The sequence below is a fragment of the Amblyraja radiata genome, chromosome 4, assembly GCF_010909765.2.
Source record: "Amblyraja radiata isolate CabotCenter1 chromosome 4, sAmbRad1.1.pri, whole genome shotgun sequence".
NCBI lineage: Eukaryota > Metazoa > Chordata > Chondrichthyes > Rajiformes > Rajidae > Amblyraja > Amblyraja radiata.
Genome location: NC_045959.1, coordinates 63,250,985 through 63,266,658, shown reverse-complemented (window position 1 = coordinate 63,266,658; position 15,674 = coordinate 63,250,985). Strand labels below are relative to the sequence as shown.

The 15,674-nt window shown below is 42.7% G+C and overlaps 1 protein-coding gene across 9 annotated transcripts in view; it reads right to left on the bottom strand.

The window, feature by feature from the left end:
• The window catches only part of trappc9 (trafficking protein particle complex subunit 9), a 575,858-nt gene that overhangs the window by 531,425 nt on the left and 28,759 nt on the right, over positions 1-15,674 (bottom strand). For all 9 annotated transcript variants that reach the window (XM_033019648.1, XM_033019645.1, XM_033019642.1 and 6 more), the window contains 4 exons: positions 12,170-12,291; positions 9,482-9,607; positions 6,583-6,799; positions 2,613-2,756 (listed from right to left, as the gene is read on the bottom strand). In XM_033019648.1, coding sequence (XP_032875539.1) covers positions 2,613-2,756; positions 6,583-6,799; positions 9,482-9,607; positions 12,170-12,291 — 609 coding nt within the window. The remainder of the gene's footprint in view (positions 1-2,612; positions 2,757-6,582; positions 6,800-9,481; positions 9,608-12,169; positions 12,292-15,674) is intronic.

The window sequence follows — 15,674 nt, the reverse complement described above, 5'->3', positions numbered from 1 at the left end:
ACCAGCCAATGAGTTTTGAGGCATTTGTTTGAACTTGAGCAGATAGGATGTGTCTACACACTTCAGAATTCATTACGCTACTACCATCAGCAGGTGTATCATCAATGAAGATAAGTGAGCAATACCTTCAGCAGCCATACATGCCCAGGCCATAACACCCCCACCACCGTGTTTCCAGGTGAGATGGTATGATTTGGATCTGGGCAGTTCCTTCTCTCCTCCATACTTTACTCTTGCCATCACCCTGATAAGTTAATATTTGTCTCATCTGTCCACAAGACCATTTTCCAGACTGTGTTTGCTCTTTTAAGTACTTCTTGGCAAACTGTAACATGGCCATCGTATTTTTACAGCTAACCAGTGGTGTCGCCTCAGTATTTCTGTTCATTAAGTCTTCTGCAGACAGTGGTCATAGACAATTCCACATCTGACTCCTGAATAGTGTTTCTGATCTGTCGGACAGGTGTTTGGGGATGTTCCTTTATTATAAAGAGAATTCATCAGCTGTGGAGGTCTTCCTTGGCCTGCTAGTCCCTTTGCGATTAGTAAACTCACCAGTGCTCTCTTTCTTCTTGATTATGGTAAGCCTAAGGTTTGGCTGATGTCTCTCACAGTTTTATTCTTATTTCTCAGTCTCATAATGGCTTATTTGACTTTCATTGGCACAACTTTGGTCCTCATGTTGATAAACAGCAATAAAAGTTTCCAAAGGTGATGGAAAGACTGGAGGAAAGACTAGGTGCTGAGTGCTCACTTATACCTACATTAAGGAGGCAATTAAACACACCTGAGCAATTACAAACGTTTGTGAAGCCATGTGTCCCAAACATTATGGTGCCCTGAAATGGGAGGGGACTATGTATAAACACAGCTGTAATTTCTTCATGGCAAAACCAAAATGTATACAAATGGCCTTTAATAAAATCTGACAATGTGCACTTTAACCACATGTGATTTTTTCCTATTAAAAATCTCAAATTGAGGAACAAATAAATAAATGGGTCTTTGTCCCAAACATTATGGAATGCACTGTATTGATATTTGAGCCTGGTTTGAATACATGTTGACAACACTGCCCATTGAAATACCCTCATATATAACGTCACCTATCCATGTTCTCCAGAGATGCTGCTGACCTTGCTGAGTTACTCCAGCACTTGAGTCCTTTTGTGTATTGAACAGGAACTGCACTTGTTTGCCTTTCTCTCCCCCCCCCCCCCAGTCTGCTTTAATGTGGGTTTACTGCATATTGGCATTGCAGTTGAAAGATTTGAAAAATCCAGGACCATGCTGCTTAAGCTAAGCTATTCCCTATATAGAAATAGGAATTTGTTAAATTGGAACCAGATATTCTGTGCAAAACTGATTTTCTGAGCAAACTATTGGTTTGAAGGAAGTGTTGACAAATATAATGTGCTTTCTAAAGGAATTTTTTTCATGGTAAGCTCAATAATTCACAGATTGGCATATAATGAATTATCTTTCTGAACCAGCTGATAACAGTATAGTTCGTCGGTGGGATATTTTAAAGCTTTCACTTTTCACTAATCTTACATTGCATTCCAGCCTTGTGAGCCTAGGAACTCAGCAGGTCAAGAGATTACAGAAGCTGGAATCTTGAGCAAAACAAAGTTGATGGAGGAACTCAGCTGGTCACGCAACATCTGGGGAGGGACCAAACAGGGAACATTTTAGGTTGGAACCTTTTTCAGATTGGAGTAGAGCGAAGGTTGGGGGGGGGGGGGGGGGGGGAGATTGGAGGAGGAGAAAGGTGGAAAAGGAAAGTGATGTGGGACAAAGCCTGGCAAGTCATAGGTCGGTACATGTAAGGAGGGTTTGAATGGCAAATTGATGGAGTGAGTGATAAAGATGAAATGAGACAAGAGAGTGCCAGATAGCGAGAGGAGAAAAGGAATGGAAGAGGAGATGGGCAAGGAAAAAATAGGGAAAAGATCCATACATCCAAAATTTCTAGAAGGCAGAGGGGAAAAAAGAAAAATCACAAGGCTGGAATGCAATGGAAAATGGAAGATCAGTGAAAAGTGAAAGCTTTAAAATATCCCACAGATGAACTATACTGTTATCAGCTGGTTCGTAAAGATAATTAATTATATGCCAATCTGTGAATTATTGAGCTTGCCATTAAAAACCTTTAGAAAGCACATTATATTTGTCAACACTTCCTTCAAACCCAATAGTTTGCTCAGAAAATTAAAGTTTTGCACAGCATATCTGGTTCCAATTTAACAAATTCCTATTTCTATATAGGCAATAGCTTAGCAAAAGCAGTCATAATTGCTGCTGACTTTATATGTCAGCAGGAATAAAAAATGGTGCAACAATGAGCGAGGCAGAAATGGGAAACCAAAAAATAACACTGGCGTCAGACCTTCTACTTCCCAGATAGGTGCAAGAATCACGCATGCGAGCGACCAAAGAGAAATGAGCATAATTTGGTCACCACAGCACCATTGGGCACGGGGCCAATCACAGTATATGGTAAATTCAGATATAATTACAATGTTTAAGACAATTGACTGCCCTATTTCACCTGAAACATCAATTTAGCATTAAACTGAATGCTAATCACATGACCCACTGCCATATCTTACCTTGATCTGAGAGGAAATCCAGCATGGTTTGAAGAAGAAAGGACAGGTGACGAACTGCAAGAGCAGGATTTCCCATTCGTCTTGAAGCATAAACAAGCTCATGCAGCAAACGCATTTGCACTGCTGGCCAACCTTTGTGGGTTCCTGCAACATTAATTCAAAATTAAAAACAAGTTGAACAGAGATCCTTCAGATATACAAATAAAAATAGCATAGCAAATGATGCATTTGAAAATGAAGTTAAGGAATCTTAGTATGTACAATGGGATCTGGGGGTCCTTGTACATCAGTCTATGAAAGTAAGCATGCAGGTACAGCAGGCAGTGAAGAAAGCGAATGGCATGTTGGCCTTTATAACAAGAGGAATTGAATATAGGAGCTAAGAGGTCCTTCTGCAGTTGCACAAAGCCCTAGTGAGACCACACCTGGAGTATTGTGTGCAGTTTTAATCCCCTAATTTGAGGAAGGACATTCTTGCTATTGAGGGAGTGCAGCGTAGGTTTACAAGGTTAATTCCCGAGATGGCGGGACTGTCATATGTTGAGAGAATGGAGCAGCTGTGCTTGTACACTCTGGTTTAGAAGGGTGAGAGGGCATCTCATTGAAACATATAAGATTGTTAAGGGTTTGGACACGCTAGACGCAGGAAACATGTTCCCAATGTTGGGGGAGTCCAGAACCAGGGACCACAGTTTAAGAATAAGGAGTAAGCCATTTAGAACGGAGACGAGGAAACACTTTTTCTCAGAGAGTGATGAGTCTGTGGAATTCACTGCCTCAGAGGGCGGTGGAGGCAGGTTCTCTGGATGCTTTCAAGAGAGCTAGATAGGGCTCTTAAAAATAGGAGAGTCAGGGGATATGGGGAGAAGGCAGGAACGGGGTACTAATTGGGGATGATCAGCCATGATCACATTGAATGGCGGTGCTGGCTCGAAGGGACGAATAGCCTACTCCTGCACCTATTGTCTAACACTACTCATGACCAACAGCTGCACAAATAGATAAGATTCAAAGAATGACAAATAAACTAGTCCTCATTTACAATTTAACTCAAGTGTATTCCTAAAATAGTTAGAGTATAAAAGTAAAACCTATGCGACTAAATGGAGAAAAATAAAAAAGTATTTGAACCTGTAAGGATATTCAGTTACATTTAGTTGAATATTTATTACCTGCCCCAAGATATAAATTTTATGATGTAAATACCAAGAACATTCAGTGCAGAAAGCAGAGCTATCAGGGTTATTGCACCAAATAGGAAAAGACAGAAATAACTGTGCAAGATAGAGGTCCTCTGAATTAAACCATAAAGATGAATATTAAGCCCCATGTTGGTTATAGTTCGATCAGAGGGACCAAATGTAATAGATAACAGCAGAGGGTCATTCCAAAAGCTAACAATACAATCCCAAGGAAGGAAAAGCAACCCAAGCACTCGAAAAAAACCAATTTAAACTCTGCAAACATGTCTGACCAGAACATTAATTTTGTTCTTTTCAATAGACTGGCAAACTGAACCTTTTGGTCGCCAACCAGTTAATTTTTATATTATTCTTGCCAGTTTATATTGACCCATGTCTGAATTGCAACTTTAATAACAATAACTTAATGGGTGGTAGTCTACAATAACATTTTTGATCTTTTCCTCAAGTCACTGGCACTTTTATAAATCAGCAATTCTTTTAATATTTAGTTTCACGTTAATCTTTCTACAGCTGATTATGTCCCTTTGACTCAAGATATGATACTACATGCATCCTGATTTTCAAAAGCAAAAATAGTGAAAAGGTTGACACTATTTAGAACATTAACTTTGCAAGACTTTCTCCAATTTGGATTTTGCATATTAACAATTTTTCTTGTTAAATATCCCAAGGAAATCCATGCTTGGTAAAGTACTTTCAGATTTATTTATTTTTTAATTCTGCAGGATTATTAATCAGGGGTTTCTGCAGGAACAGACGAGATTTGAGGATGGTGTGCTGCCTTCCTGGTGCCAGGATCCAGGATGTCACGGACAGAGTGCAGAAAATCCTCAAGGGCGAAGGTGAACAGCCGGACGTGGTAGCGCATGTCGGCACAAACGATGTCTGAAATAAGGGGATGAATATTCTGCAGCGTGACTTTAGAGAGCTCGGAAAAATGCTGAAAAGCAGGACCTCCAGGGTTGTTATCTCTGGTTTGCTTCCAGTTCCTCGTGCTGGCGAGAGCAGGAACAGGGAGATACGGGACCTGAATGTGTGGCTGAGGAACTGGTGCAGGGGGCAGGGATTTAGATTCTAGGATCTGTTTTGGAGTAAGGGGGAACTGTACAAAAGGGACAGATTGCATCTTAACAGGTGGGGGAGCAGCATTCTGGCAGGCAGGTGTGCCACTGCTACACGGGTGGTTTTAAACTGAATAAGGGGGGGGGTGGGGTCTCAAATGGGATAGTCGAGGACAGAGTTAAAGGGAAAGAGTAAAGGGATGGTTAATGACCTCAGAATTAACGGGAAAGGAAGCTCACAAAGGGATAGGAGAGTATGGCCAAGTGTAATAGGGATCGATGTGAAAGGTGAGATGCGTAAGGAATTAAAAGTATTGTATATAAATGCGCGAAGTATAAGAAGTAAAGTAGATGAGCTTGAGGCTCAGTTAGAGGTTGGTAGATATGACATTGTGGGGATTACTGAGACGTGGCTGCAGGAAGATCGGGCCTGGGAACTTAATATTCAGGGTTATACGTCCTATAGAAAGGACAGGCAGGTGGGCAGAGGAGGGGGGTAGCTCTGCTGGTGAGGGATGGAATTCAGTCCCTTGCGAGGGAAGACATAGGGACTGACGAGGTAGAGTCACTGTGGATTGAGTTGAGGAATTGTAAAGGCAAGAAGACACTAATTGGTGTTATCTACAGACCCCCAAATAGTAGCCCGGATGTAGGGTGTAAGTTGCAGCAGGAGTTAAAACTGGCATGTAACAAAGGTAATGCCACTGTGATGATGGGGGATTTCAATATGCAGGTAGACTGGGAAAATCAGGTTGGTTCAGGACCCCAAGAAAGAAAGTTTATAGAATGCCTCCGAGATGGATTCTTAGAGCAGCTTGTAATGGAGCCGACCAGAGAAAAGGCAATCCTGGATTTAGTGTTGTCCAATGAACCAGATATAAGAGAACTCGAGGTAAAGGAACCACTTGGAGGTAGTGATCATAATATGATTATTTTTAATCTGCAATTTGAGAAGGAGAAGGTTAATTCGGAAGTGTCAGTGATGCAGTTGAACAAAGAGGACTATGAAGGCATGAGAGGGGAGCAGGCCAAGGTAGACTGGAAAGGGATCCAAGCACACATCCTTCCTCAGATATGGGGCCTAAATTTGCTCACAGTACTCCAAACGCAGCCTGACCAGCGCCTTATCGAGCCTCAGCATTACATCTCTGTTTTTGTATTCTAGTTCCCTTGATATAAATGCTAGCATTAAATTTGCCTTCTTTACTACCGATTTGACATGCAAATTAACTTTGCAAATGCACCAGCACTTCCAAGTCCCTTTGCACCTCCGATTTTTAGATTCTCTCTCCATTTATAAAATAATTTACACCTTTATTCTTATTACCAAAATGCATGACTCTGCCCTTTGCAATACTGAATTTCACCTGCCACTTCTCTGCCGCCCACTTCGCTAACCTGTCCAAGTCCTTCTGCAGAGTCCTTGCTTCTTCACACTGCCTGCCCCTCCCCCTATCTTAGCATCATCTGCAAACTTGGCCACAAAGCCTTCAATCACTTTAATTTGTAAAATAAATATTCCTTATTTGTACAATTTTGGATTTCCTTCTTGACATTAAGTACACCACAATCAATTGTGATCATGGTCAAGATTTGAACTTGGTTTCAGGTTTAAGCAATAAGAAAAACTTTGTGATTTTTGTTTGAAAGTTTGATTGTGATATTATAGCTTACATTTGTCTCAAAGCTCTGACAAGGTTTTACCTTTGCTAAAGTCTTGGGGATCCAGAGACAGGCTATATCCGTGCAATGTTTCTAACAACAGCTTGTAGCAAGCTTTCCATCCAGGATCAACGATGGATGGTGTCACGCATTGCATAGCAGCTACACGTTTGAAGAAGGCAGATTTACGATGAAATCCTATCAAATCATACAATTCAGAAAGGATACTGTATCGCTGTATCTTTTCTTCTTCAGAAAGCTACAAAGTATGAAAATAGAAAATACATACAAAATTAACATTCAGTATTGCATATAAAGAAAATTTAACAGTACTTTTACGCTAAGCACCAAGTGGTAACAGAAACAGGGCAGCACGGTGGCACAACAGTAGAGCTGCTGCCTATCAACGCTTGCATTGCCGGAGACCCGGGTTCGATCCAGACTATGGGTGCTGTCTGTATGGCGTTTGTACGTTCTCCCCATGACCGCGTGGGTTTTCTCCAAGTACGTCTTTGTTCCTCCCATACTCAAAAGACGTACAGGTATGTAGGTAAATTGGCTTGGTATAAGTGTAAATTGTCCCAAGTGTGTGTAGGGCCGCGTTAATGTGCTTGGATCGCTGGTCGGTGCCGACTCAATGGGCCGAAGAGCTTGTTTCCATGCTGTATCTCTAATTTAAACTTAAACTAAAATAAGGTTCCAAAGAGACAGATATTATCCACTCAATGCCCCTACTATGCACCCCCCACCCCCCCATCATGTTTCTTTATATTACAGACTTGTAAAAAGCAACAGCAATGCAAACCAAATGTGTTTTTTTATTAAAATGCCCAAGGACGCAAATGACAAATGATTACAGGTGCACAACCTTTTATCCGAAATTCCAAATAACGAAAAGCTCCGAATAGCGGACATTTTTTCGGTCCTTGAAGAAAGGTCCTTGAAGACGTTCACCGAGGGCGGCGAAGAAAGGGGAACTAAATCCCCATTCATAAAAGAGAAGGTGAGGGTATATTGCGCGGGAGGGCTAATAATTGACAATCTGCTGCTGGCAGGCAGCAGCAGATTGTCGCTCCCTTCAGTTTCACCCCACCTACACCCCTCTGCTTCCCGGCCATGTGTGTGACCCCTTCCCTCCCCTCGCCAGCTCCCCGCCCATTGTACCGGCGCGGGGGCTTTGCACTGTCTTCATGTCGGCGATGCCAGCAGGTCAGTGCCAGTCACCGGAGACGTCAGGACCAACGGGACACCGACCCCCAGGCCCACTGCAAGCACGGAGATCCCAGAGACCCACAGCCAGCAGCAGCCCAGCCCCGTTCCAACTCCAGAGGAACACGCTACCCGTAGGGACAGAAGCTGATGGTGTGCAAGGTACGTCTTGTTCTTGGGGTTGCGGATGAGGGGGCGCAGCTCGGGCTGTGACGTCTCCGGCCACCCCCCTGTACAGGAGCTGAGACTGGGAACTGTACTGCCCTTGCAGGAGAGCAGGAGAGTGGGGTTGTTTGCAGTTGCAGAGGGAGGGGGCAAGGGCGGTACAGTTCCCAGTCTCAGCTCCTGTCCAGGGGGGTGGCCGGAGACGTCAGGAACAACGGGACACCGACTGCAAGCACGGAGATCCCAGAGACTCACAGCCAGCAGCAACTCTAGCCCAGCCCCGCTCCAACTCCAGAGGAACCCGGGTTGCGGATGAGGGGGCGCAGCTCGGGCTGTGACGTCTCTGGCCACCGGGGAGCGGGTTCCTGTTGGTCCTGACGTCTCCGGCCACCCCCCTGGACAGGAGCTGAGAGACGTCAGGACCACCAGAAGCCGCTCCCCGATGGGCCGCTACGGCGACAAGTGGCAGTTCGCCCACAGCCCGAGCTGCGCCCCCTCATCGGGACACCGACCCCCAGGCCCACTGCAAGCACGGAGATCCCAGATCAGCAACTCCAGCCCAGTCCCGCTCCAACTCCAGAGGAACACGCTCCCCGTAGGGGCAGAAGCTGATGGTGTGCAAGGTACGTCTTGTTCTTGGGGTGGCGCAGCTCGGCTGTGGGCGAACTGCCTCTTGTCACCGTAGCGGCCCATCGGGGAGCGGATTCCTCTGGAGTTGGAGGGACAGGGAGACACAGCAGCTTTTGAGAATGGTGGGCAATCACTTCCAAAGTTCTGCCCACACAGTCAGTACACCTCTCCTGCACTTGTCTCCCGCACTAAGATCATCTCGCAGAGAATGATTCCAGCCTAACCCTCCCTATTCTCTCCTATTCTGCAAGAAAAAACTACATTGAAGACTCAAACTCGCGATCGAGTAACTGCTGGGATCGGGGCGCAAACTCGCGACGTTGCAAATATGAGCCGAGCACTCTACCGCTGAGCCAGCCGTTAAAATCTACGCTAAAAATCTTCCATTCCGAAAGCCGAAAAATTCCGAATTACGAAAAGTGTCTGGTCCCAAGGCTTTCGGATAAAAGGTTGTGCACCTGTAGTAACAAGCAAACAACAAGAAATGGCATATTATGACCTTCCTTCCAACTATAATAAGGAGCTCATGGACCCGATACAAGGTCTAACATATCCAGGGTCTTCAAGTGGGAAATTCCAGATCGATTGTGGTCCACATAGAGTCCAGTGGCAGAGTACACAACTGGAGTACACCACCATTACCTAGCAAATTACATGGAGCTTGGTCAGCAAGGTTGGTGATCCATTCTTCTGTACAGAAATCCCAAGATTGCTGGCACTCCCACTGTGAAATAATTTGACCGAACATTTTCCTTTCTATGTGCTCAAAAAAATGCAAGTTGATTTCTTGTTTACAAGTGTCGCAAACAGTCAACAAAAGACTTGCAAACTTTATCAGCAATTCAAAATTAGTCAACAATCAAATTTCTTTGATGCAAATCATTAAAGAGAATTGGACGGACATTATAAAAAAAGAAACAATTATTGAAAAGCATACCTGGCCAAGATTGATGTATACAGCATTTTGAAGGAATTCAGAAGCTTCCATACTTCTCTTTTGAATGGCCAGCACCCTAACTGCCTTCACACAAGCTTCAAGTTCGATCACACCAGCGTTTTTGTACTGTAAAGTGGCATTAAAGTAAACTATTTAACATTATATTGCACTTTCTGCCAGCAAAACATCCAATTCAAACATTGCAGGCTAATTAATGACAAAGATCCAATTTGCCATAATCTGATAGGATATATCATTTACCAATAAATCGATCCAAAACACCAAAATATTGTGCTGATTGAGAGATTTAATAATAACCGTGATAAGTTTGCATTAACTATAACATATATTAATGAGCATTAAACCTAATCTTCAATTTATGAATTGATAATATTGCGTTCAGTATGTATAAAGGGAGGGTTTGAAGAAGGGTCTTGACTCGAAACGTCACCCATTGATTCTATCCAGAGAAGCTGTGTGCCCCGCTGAGTTACTCTAACATTGTGTGTCTATAAAGGGAGAACATTCAATTGTAAAAGCTCTCATGACTAAATATTTATGCGGATCTCCAAGTATTTTAAGTAAATTTAGCAAAGCCTGTCATTGGATTCTATTTATTCTGTTTAAGAGAAAATTGACAATGTTGCCACACAACAAATACACTTTGATTCCAAGACATGTGCAACAATGAATTTCTAGAAGATCAACAGGAGTACAGTTCCTCAGTCAGTAATTGGAGGCGAGTGATTTGACAAACTGAAATGGAAGAGGAAAATTTGAGAAATTGAAGTGAATGGAGACCATTTGCCAACTTTGTCTATTAGGAAAACGTATAGCAAGTTAAAGTTTCTAAGTTATTCAGCTGAAAGAGGAGAGTCTGAATGAAAGAGATTTTTGATCAGCTGATCCTATTTTCAAAAGGTTAAGATGAAATGGAATGGAAGAACAGGAAAAATCTTCCTAATAGAGTGGTGGACAAATACGTTTTTTCTTCTTACTTTTTTCATTAATGAACTGTGTTTAATAATTTAAAGTGACCAATTATGGATTCTGACATTAAATATTCTTAGGAAGTGTATGCGTAGACTGGTGGCCGAACATATAAATTACTGGGTGACACGACTACTACAGCTGCTGCCTCTCATCTCGAGACCCATGTCCTATTCTGGCTTCAGGTACTGCCTATGTAGAGTTTGCACATTCTCTGTGACTTTCTGGTTTATCTTTCAATGCTTTATTTCCTCACATATCCCAAAGAACAAGCAGGTTGGTAGGTTAATGCCCGCTATAAAGTCCCCTTAGTATGTGGGTGAGTAATACAATTTGTGGGGATTGGGGAAAGACTTGACCAGAATACGAGGAAAATAAAATTGAATTAATGTGGATGGGTGCTTGATCTTCAGCACTAATTAGGTGGGCTGAAGTGCCCGCTAACACCCTATACGGTTCTGATGCTCTAACTCTAAAGTAGCTCTCTAAAGATTAAGACAGTGGATATAGTTTTTCAGCAGTAGTTGATACAATGCCTTTTATAAATGACATTTAAATTAAACTTTATAACATAAATTACATGACCAAAAATAGGTTAGTTCCAAAGACCACCCATTCAGCATACAATCAGTTGACAAATTACTTCAATTTTCCCATTATTCAAAGCCTCGGTAAAATTGCAGACCATGTAAATGCTCATTTCAAAATACTTACCAACCTGCCCATTGGACTTATTGTCCATCCACTATTTACAGATATTAGCTTAATCATCAGGTCAAATCTACCTCTAAGTACAGGCACTCTACCACAGATAGGACAAAATAATATCTGTGATAGGGCTAGATCAGGATTGCCATGGCAATAATATAGAAAAGTCATCAGTTGAAGATGACTAGGGCAGTTAAAGATAATTAAAACCCAAGCTCCAAAGATAACTAGAGTGAGAATAAAGACAAATGAAAGTGAATCAGTGTAAAATGCATGGTTGCTGGACATGTCCATAGGTCAGATTATGCTCATTGAAAAGCAGAAATTGAGTCAATATCACAGATGAATGACTTACAACAGTTGATGCAGATAGAGAAAGTGAGTTACCTTAAGCTGTAAATTTTGATACCCAGTCAGCAAGACTTCATGCTCAGACAGAAGATGAGGTTCTATTCCTGAAGCCTACAGTGGCATGATTATTACAGTTTAGGAGCCACAGACTAATAGGTCAAAAAGGGAGTGAAATGGAGAATTAAAGTTAGACACAAGATGCTGGAGCAACTCAGCGGGACAGGCCTCTGGAGAGAAGGAATGGGTGAAAGGCAACAGGAGCTGAATTCAGCTGTTTGTGCAGGCAAAATTCTTTCATAGTAGTTTATGTCATTGTTTTGTAGTTTTGAAAAAAGCTAGTCCTCAAATGACTACTATAATTTGTGACCCAATATATAATGAACGTTCTAATTAAGTTATTATCAATTTCTTTCAAAATTGTCTGCATTAAGTGGAGATGGAGTTGTGGCGTGCAGACTGGATTTTGTGATGGATGGGGCTGTGTTTATAATACTGCAATTTCCTGCTTCTTTGCCATAGCAGTTGCCATTAATACTAGATTTTTTTCATTTAAATACGTGGTCTACGCTATAACTTCAAAGTGAAAAAAATCAAAATGAAATAAATGTCTCAAAAATCAGAGGATTATTTCAAGATTACCTTCCCAAAGTACGAAATGGCTTCCTTATATTTGTCAATAATATCCTCAGGACTTAAACAGTTCTTCGCTCTTCCAATCTCTGCACTCGTGTCTGCACTGATGCCATTTGTTGTCAAAGCACCTGGAAGTTTAGAAAAGCATGTAAAAAAGTTTTTAAAATGTAGAGATCTTTAAATTATGTTCTTGATCCAACAAATAAAACATTTAAGACAGACTGAGTGCAGCAAAACATATTACACAGCCATCACAATTCAAATTATTTTCAGGTGCATAGACATAAAGAACAAACACAGGCCAACTTCCCTTCTGCAAATAAACAATGGCACTTCAATGCCATCATCACATTGCATGTTCCTCAGCGACAGATGTGTGTTGAGCTAAGTGACATAGTTAGGCCGCATGCAGCTGAGAAGTTTATGCTGAAAAGTGAGGGATATAACTTGTTTGTCCTGGGTCTTCATGATTTATGGGTTAGACTAAAGCTGATAATAGGAATAAGACCATCATAGTGCAAAGCACCATCTCAGATCCAGCACGAGATAATGTACAGTAAACCCTCGGTTTTACAGACCTCTTTATAACATATTTCAGTTATAGCGAACAGACCTACTAACTTTCACCACAAGGCCGGGCTGCCAACGCCACCTGCAGCCCGCACCACCTCTCCAGCCACTTCCAGGCTGGGCTGCCGGCGCCACCCCTGGCTCGCACCGGCTGCTGGCACCATCCGCAGCACCACCGCCGTCCACTTCATGGCCAGGCCACTGACACCAACCCCAGCCAGCATTGACTCCCCTGCCACTTACAGGCTGGGCTGCTGAAGCTGGCCCACATCCCTCCCCGACTGCTTCGAACCAGACCTACAGCCACCATCACCAGCCCACGCAGTCTCCTCGGCCACTCCCAGGACACGCCTTTCAATGCTGACGCTCCTTACCTGCACTCCGATCACACACAGACCGCAGCCAATGACTCCGCCAATCATAGCATCTACCTCGACCGCCATCAGAACAAGGTCATCAACTCACCCGGATTCCAGGCCCAGTTCCCGACAGAGTCTGAACGACCCGAAATGTCACCTACCCTTGTTCTCCAGAGATGTGGCCTGATCTGCTGGGTTACTCCAGCACTTTGTGTCGTTTTCTGTATTATCCAGTATCTGCAGTTTTGTATTAATCAGCATCTGCACAAACAGTTGTTTGCGTCCACTACTTATATAACGATAATCCTTTACTCAGTTATATCGGACAATCGACAATAATGGACACCATACCACCCCTCCCCCACCCTAAGGTCCGTTATATCGAGGGTTTACTGTATATTCAAGATCAAAATTACATTCTCCACACATGCTCATCTACATATGTCAGTGTGACAAAATATTGTTCTCAGATTGAAAAATGTACACAAGCTATGGAGATCCTCTTCAGCAGTCACACTGCTAGCCTGAATGAAATACTATTTTAAGGTCAAATTTACCCCATTGCCCACAATGGTCCAAGAGAATGGATAAAGCATGCAGTGCATGCTTTTGAGACATAACATTCAGGCAATATGTCTGTTCGGAGACGAGGAATATTTGAAACCTAGGCCGAAGAAACTGCATTACATGCAGGTTCACAAGCAGACCTAAAGACAAATCATTAAAGCTGATCTCAAAACCTATCTCCAATGATTAGGTGGCTAAAAATAGATATACTTCAGTTACGAAGTATGCATCTTGGCTATGCCAGAAATAAGTAAGGTGTTCTACACTTCAATTACAATCTGATAGTTCTGCTCAAAGAAAATGCAAACACTTCATGGGTATAAATAAAATTATGAGAAGTATAGATTAAACATTTGATAGTGAAAACAAATTTACATGCCTCAAAATTACTCCCCAATTGTTATCCCTATATGGTCCCGTCAGTATATTGTCCTCTAAAGTCAATGGAATTCAATTAAACTAGAATTTCTGAGGCAGAAAGTACTGTTTTAGCTTTAAAGTGCGTCTTGCAGCACTAAATGGATATTAATCAAGGTCATAGTGTCAAAGTTCGTTTCTTAAAAAGCAGATAGCACCATAAACAGATAAAGGTAAACCATGGCAATCTTTAATTGATTCGTCAGACGGGAGTGGCAAAGATCTACAAGGAGCCCAAAAAAATGCTCAGTGCTCGGGCTCCACTCACGGAACAAAGGAAAGTTATCACAATTATACATTTTTCTTATCAGTAAAACACTCCTACCAAGTCTGAATATGGCATGACTGAAAGATTCTGCAGCTTTCAGAATATAGGAAAGCAGAGGCTAAATCAAGCTCATCCAATAACAAGTTATTACTTATCTCTGGAGCGTCAGCTATTTTTTTCAATCGTGGCTTCTTTATGGCCTTGAATAGAAGCACATGTTACTACGCAGGCTGCCATCTTAATGTCTTTATTGAAAAGGCAACCTGTCCTCCATATTGTGTTCCATATAATTTGCAATGTCATTCAGACTTGGCACAGAGCCATTCTTTTTTCTACTAGACCATGCTTTTGTTGAAGAACGACCATTTTAGATTTGACTATTAGTTCTTTCATTCCCTCCTTTTTATCAAACATGATAACATTCATAGTCCTCAGTAGGTACACACAATGGTCGCAAGCATTAGAGCAATGATTAGCAGAATGATAGAGCCATAATGTATCACAGCACCCCAAAGTCCACCAAACCAAAGGTATGGCTACCAGTTCCCACTGTCTTCGTTGACAACTATCCTGATGAAGCTTGTTTAGGGTCGATGGATCAGGTGCCACCTGTAGGCGGTGTAATCCTTTCAGCTGATATTGGGGTTGTGCCATAAAGTTCGCACCTGTCCGAGGGTGTTGCCAGTCTCTTCATAGATCGTTGCACAGGTGCTCCCCCCTCTCTGCCCATGGTGGGGTTCACCACCTTGAGCGAGACGCTAGCGTATGCGTGGGTTTGGACAGCTTCTCCTCCCAGTAGGTTTGGGTGGCCTGCTTCCACATCACCACGTAGAAGCGGCTGCTGTACTAGAAGCCAAAGCCAGCGTAGATTGTGGTCTGTGTTGAATTAGGTGTCACTGAAGTTGATGGCGTTGAACTCCTCAAATCCGACAGTAAGGCCAGGGTCAGAGTTGGCGGTCTGCAGTAACTCCCTGCACTTGTTGCGCACTACCCAGTTAGGAACGATCTGCATCGTCCCCTTTGGAACTTCCTCAGGTCAGTCTCACTGATGGCGCTGTTCTCGGGCACGTCATAGATATCTGGGATGTTGTTGTCAAAGTCGACCTTGCAGGTGTCTCCTCTGCTGTCACCATCGGCATCGATCTGGTCAGGGTTGGGAACAAAACGGCAATGTCCTTCTCATCAGAAACGCCATCATTGCCATCCTCATTAATGTTCTGATTGTCATCACACTGATTACCCACCAGGTCTGAGTCATTGTCTTCCTGGATAGGGTTGTGCATAATCTCTTTCAAGGGATCCATCTGTTTCAAAATGTTCAGCTTCTCTC